Genomic DNA, 6,000 nt, shown 5'->3' with positions numbered 1-6,000 from the left:
CAGATAGATATGTATCATAGAAGAAATCAGCTGTACCATTTATATAGGGTAAAGTCATGCAAACCATGCTCAAAACTAAGCTTCTTAGTTTTGGTAGCATGAAAAAAACTGCATTAGTAAATTGTATGAAATGGTGCAGAATGACTACCACTAATATCACATGCATCTTATGCAGCCATTGGTGTTTTGAACTAGTAAGCTTTGGGTGTAGAGTAAGTGAGATATACAAAGTATGCTTACATTACATGGAGAAGTCAACCAGTGACTGCCCCCACACGCACTTTTAAACTGGCTTATTTGAAGGGGTCCATATTGAATCTGAAATCCCATCTCCTGTAGAAGACAAAGGCATGGAGCCACTTGGTGTGAAAGGGTCGGTGTCTGTGTCCGTTTCCCCCTCTGCTAGGTAGCGTTTCTCTCTCATCCATGCTGATCCCCCGTTGGGGCCAAATGGGAAGTCGTCTCTGTCTTGGGAGATACTGAAGCCACTTGGGGAGCGCTCGAGTTCCTCATGGTTGACGGAGAGAAGGGACAATGGAGTATCACTGTCTCTTGTTAAGCTCCTTCTCTGCCTTGGAGACACCTTATCTGAGTAAGGACTTTGTAGGTCTCCTTGAGAGTGGTAGCTAACCTGGGAGTCCATTAATGTAAATATAGGCAGAACTGTTGGTCTTTCTGCATATGAAGTTGAGGAAGGTGTGGCTTGCAGTTTGCCAGAGTTTTGCCCACCTATTGATAAAGGTTGAGTCATATGACCATGTGCTGAGAAACCATAAGGACTGACTTTGTTGACTGGAACCTGTTGGAAGTTGTAAGGAGTTTCATGAGCACAATGCTCGGTGTATTTATATATTATTGTTTTTAATTCAGAATATTTGTTTTCGTCTCTCCTCTCCTTTGCAGGAGAAGCAGTTTCTTTCAATGGACTTATCTCAGCGACCTGTACTTGCAGCTGTTCCATGTGATGCATATGCATATCAACAAGAAAATCCAGTTTCTTCCCCATGTCATTAACCTGAAAAAGAACAATGTTATGTATTCTCAAGAGCTGTTCAACAGAGGAGTCAATTCTTCCATATGTGTGCTGCCCCCAGCAATAGTATGCTGCCATCTTTATTGGTCATGAAGGCAATTATAGGATAACTATGACTTTCTCTTAGAAGCTGGGCTGCAGTGGATGCCAGTTTATCCTCTAACTGACTCAGATTAAGAAGACCTGTCCCTATGAACTGTGCCAAAAAATTTCTTAGCATGGCTGGACATTTGGTGGTCCAGCAACCAACAGTAGTCTACGGTGTTAGGTCTGAAGTCTTGATACTATATGATAAATACCTTTTAGCAAAATACAACAGATGGAATTACCTTTGCACACAGGCTTATTCTCTAACTCTTAATAGCCCCACAACATTAATGTTAAATATCAGGAGCAATTTCCTTTGTCTTTTGGTAGTACTTTGTGCCTAAAGATTTACATTCCATGAAAGGAATTGACAAGAATCAATGCCACTTGCCTTCATCTTAATTATTTATATATTTAAAAATTAGAGTGTCTTGACTTGCTAAGCAATAGGGTAGGATACACAGAGGTCCCCAGAATGCCTGTGGAGGCAATCCTTTTGAGCACCAGACCCTGCAAAAGAAGGTGGTCCTCACAAGAAAACACCAGACATAATGAGTATGGAGTGTAGGGGAATGAAAAAGTCCCATCTAAACATTGTGGTTAGGGTCTTGCTGCCATGTATAGTGACTTTCATTCACCAGGTTTCAAAATGCACGCTTTCCAGTTATTTAAAGTCTTCCATGAAAAACTAACAACATAATTCTGTGATTATTAGTACAAGATCTGTGTGAGTCTTGATCACCAACAGTACAAATCTGCCTGGATAAGCCAGTGGCTCATACAGAAGCATATCAATCATCATCATACAAGCACCTCAACCTCCATCATTGTCATGAAATTACATACCTGTCGTTCAACTTTAACAAATTTGCCCATCATGCTTTGGTCTTCAGTATCTGCTGTAGATGCTTTGGCTACATATGGTTCATTTCTATAAAGAATTAATAACTCTATTAGTGTTCAATATTTCTTTGCATCACAGTAATTTACATCAGAAAACAGAATTACCATCTTGGTGGTATATTCATACAGCTCCTTGAAGTCCCAGTTAAGAAAATATTCAGTTATTTATGATAAAAACAGGAGCAAAAGTCTATTCTGTGTGATTTCAATGCATTTCTCAGAAAGAAAAGTATTCCTTATTTTTAATTTAAAATTATTTTGGTTCAAAATTCAGATGAAGATTAAGAAAAAAAAAACAGAAGCAAACAAAAATTTCAACATGAAAGTGAAATTAATATCATATTTGGTGGAACAATTTCAGGTTTGTGAAAAATGTTGACATAGTCTAGATAGTGGGTCTAAAAACAGCTATGTGTTTTAAAATCTAATTCTTTACAATTAGCGTCTGTAAAGATTGAATCTGAGTTTCAAGCCTGACTGGAGTTTTTTTCCTCTGTTTCATTAAACCAAATAGTAAGTGGCAGTGGAAATGCTGCAAAGAGACAGTCTGGCCTCGGGATTTAAAGTAGGTTCCTGAATAAATTTTCTTCTATGCAATTTCCTACTGCGTGTCCATCAGATGGACTAACTTCAGGAGGGGAGAAGATGACCTTTGCTGTATTAAAGAACTTGTAATTATAACTTCATGTTATCTAGGATGGTCGTTATCAAGTTAAATCTTTATCAAAATGTTTCTAAACCAGCCTCAAAGGAATCAAGTCTTTCCATAACCTATGTAAAAATCTAGCAAAAGAATTTTTAAGCACTTGTTTTTTGACATGACTTAGAACAAATATACCCTAAAACTTTTCTTTTAACAGGTCCAGTTTTTCTCTTTTGACACAATTCAAAATATGTCTTACTAAAGAAGAAACTGTAACTCAAACATGTCAGATTTTGCACACTGGGTTACTGACGATATGGGCTCATTCAAATCTTGCAATCTGCTTTGTTTCCCAAATGATCATTGCCTCTTCCATATATGTAGGTCTCTGTCTTCATATTTACATGCTTTTAGGTATTTTAAAATAAAAAAAAATTCTGGATAAACCAGATAAAGCCAAGTTAATTTATTTTCTGTAAGATTACTTTTGTTCTGAGCAACCACAACAGCTTTGGGGACAGATTGTTGATGGTCTTATGTGGTTCTTCATGGGTATTTATTGACAGATTGATAGTTGTAAATAACAGAAGAAATGTCATTTATTACTGAATTCTTGCTACCAGGAATGCAGAAATACAATAACATGCTGTAACTTTCACACCCAGAAACCTGGCATTGCAATTTATTCTCAGTAATCTCACCAATCATTGGTGAGCATCATTAAAGCTCTGTGCTTGCCATTTGGTGGGGGCTACAACGAAGCTTCACTTAAGGAGAATAACTGAATTACCTTCAAACTATTGGTGATGTTTATTGAATTTTTAAGTGGGTTTATTAGTTGAATGTTAGAAACTTAGAACATCAGCAACAAAATGTACATATTTCATACAAAAACACATTTACAAACAATGGAGAAGCTGAGCTAGACAATTAAGAAGACATTAAGTTTAGATTTCCATCACACATTGTTCCTAGGGAAGCTTGTAGCAACATATCCTCTCAGTATCATTACTGTAACAGTGTAGTGGCTGGATAAATGAAGGTCATGCTTATTGGTATGAATAGAATTTTTATATCCGTTTTGGTGTGTGCAAAATACAAGGCATAAAAAAATTCACCTGGGAGACTGTTGTGAAGGGTAAGAAAAAGCTCCTCCCTTTTGGGATTTCTTATGCTTGGGAGTAGATGGAGGTCCAGGTGTAAAAATCATATCTACTCTGGAAAAAAGAAAAGTGCAACTCCATAAGTCCATCTCCAAACGCTAACACAGGGTAGAAAATGCTATGCATCTCTGCAACAAACTGTAGCAAAGATTCAAAACGGAAGCACGCTCTGATTTGGTAATATATTGAGGGTCATGATGTGTTTGTTCTGTTCCGGGTCCACAAGCAATACACCGAATTGTAATTACCTGTTAATTTTATGGTAATAGAATAATTTTCTAGCTCACTTTTTCCAAACTTTGCCATTTGAAATACATCACTTCCTTCAAAGGAACTAAACAGTAATTGCTGAAAAAATTCCAGTAACAGCTGCTCCTAAAAATGCCAGGAGAGACACATCAGGTTTAGAGAAAACCAGAATTTGGGAAAAGGTGGAAATTCCTGATACTTTTAATAAACCAATGACATTCTAGCAGTTATTGTGCCTAATTATCAGTATTTGGGGGGGTAGGTGTGGGTGTTTGTCTTTACTAATTACTCTTTCAGTTTGAAAAACAGAACTAAAACTGAAGTTTCACAAGGAATCTGATTGACTATTTATTTGGATCAAACCCAAATGGATTGTTTTGGAGGCTCCAGCACATTTAATTACACTCTTTTATTATATCAATATATTCTTTCATTCAGCATATCCAACTGCTCAGGTGCAAGCAAGCTTCTGTTCATTCAGCCCACACACTGAATATCAGTCATCATTAGTCCACCAAGCAGTTATCTGTATTATCAGATGATCCATGCAGGTACATTGCCTGGCTTCATGGTGCCCCATGAAGTTGTGAAAATGGAACTTCAAAAAACTCAAGGCAAATTCCACAAAGCTACCTAGGTATTTGCTAGGCACTCAGGCATTGCTGGGTCATCAGTCAATGTCTCATCAAACTCCTATTGCATCTTGCTATGCATAGACACAGTAAGTAGGACTCACCTCCCTTGTTTTGTCCAATTACACGCAGTGGAGATCTAGTCAACACAGCAAACGAGGGAGAGTAAGGACAGACAAGTTTACTACTACTTCAAGCTCTGACTTGCACCCATGGCTCAGGATACAAGCAGCACAAATTTGTATAGACATGCCTCAAAACCACATAGTGATGAACCAGTTCTGGGTGGCAGATTGCACCTGAGCAGTCACAAAGGCCTGGAATTCCATTTTTTTCATGTAGGTCAACTTACACCTGAGTGAAGGGGATGTAAAGCCTGTGCTGATGTATTTTTGCACTTCTATGAAATGTTTCACCAGACACATGTCAGCAGAGAATCCAGCCCAAAGAAAAGTTCATGTAGAGCAACTATTGCTTTTATTTAGCATCTATACAAAGGGGAGAAGAGGTGAAACTTGAGCCAGTGATTAACTCTGCTAGCTGCTCACTTGCCTTTATTCTTTGGGGTAAAGGCTTTCTTATTGACCAGCTACACTAAGCAAGGACATAGCTCCTGGGTTGCATTGTATGTAAACAGGAAAACTGTGCTTTTATTTTGCCAGCACAGTTACACATTTTCCTCATTTAGCAGAAAATTCTTACCTTGTCTGAAGATACTTTATTCTGGAAAGCATATCAAGATGCCCTGCTGAGTATTGCTCTATCACATCCTTTACATCATAAGGCCTCAAAGTCTCCTTGAATTTTTTTTTATACAGACGAAACTGTAGTATTCTGCATAATAAACAGAAAAAATATTAACTTCTTGTATAAATTCCATTATAATTTGCAGTTTTAGTGAATGATTGATAAGTAAGTCTGGACGTTTGGAAATTGAGCACGTTATTTCACAACAAGACAATAAAACATAAGCAGGGAATCTCTAATATCGTACCACATTTGTAAACACATAATGGCTTTTCTTAATTAATAGGCTAAAACTAATTATATGCACAAAATGTCTTTTTCAGCACTAACATCATAACTAAAAATGATTCAAAGCTACGAAATCCTATGTGGAATTTGATTTTGCACCACACAAGTCACAGGAGATTTTGAAGTTGTGAAACTAAAGCTGATGTTTTATGCTTCAGCCTATTACAAAGTTAATTTAAAGCAGATGTAATGTTGTGTCATTGTCAGCTTGGTTTTCATTTTGCACCGGGGAAAATTTTGGACAGGAAATGTTAA

The 6,000-nt window shown here is 37.3% G+C and overlaps 1 protein-coding gene across 1 annotated transcript in view; it reads right to left on the bottom strand.

Annotated features, from left to right (window-relative positions):
- Nucleotides 1-200: 200 nt before the first annotated feature.
- Nucleotides 201-6,000, bottom strand: part of KCNQ3 (potassium voltage-gated channel, KQT-like subfamily, member 3) — a 32,037-nt gene continuing 26,237 nt past the window's right edge. Inside the window, exons 11-14 of the mRNA XM_010020404.1 lie at nt 5,413-5,544; nt 3,785-3,883; nt 1,967-2,051; nt 201-1,015 (exon numbers count right to left, since the gene is read on the bottom strand). Coding sequence (XP_010018706.1) covers nt 284-1,015; nt 1,967-2,051; nt 3,785-3,883; nt 5,413-5,544 — 1,048 coding nt within the window. The 3' untranslated portion in view covers nt 201-283. The remainder of the gene's footprint in view (nt 1,016-1,966; nt 2,052-3,784; nt 3,884-5,412; nt 5,545-6,000) is intronic.

Source organism: Nestor notabilis, unplaced genomic scaffold (genome assembly GCF_000696875.1).
Source record: "Nestor notabilis isolate BGI_N333 unplaced genomic scaffold, ASM69687v1 scaffold8148, whole genome shotgun sequence".
Lineage (NCBI taxonomy): Eukaryota > Metazoa > Chordata > Aves > Psittaciformes > Psittacidae > Nestor > Nestor notabilis.
The sequence above is the reverse complement of the archived record's forward strand: the minus strand, read 5'-3'. Positions and strand labels throughout refer to the sequence as shown.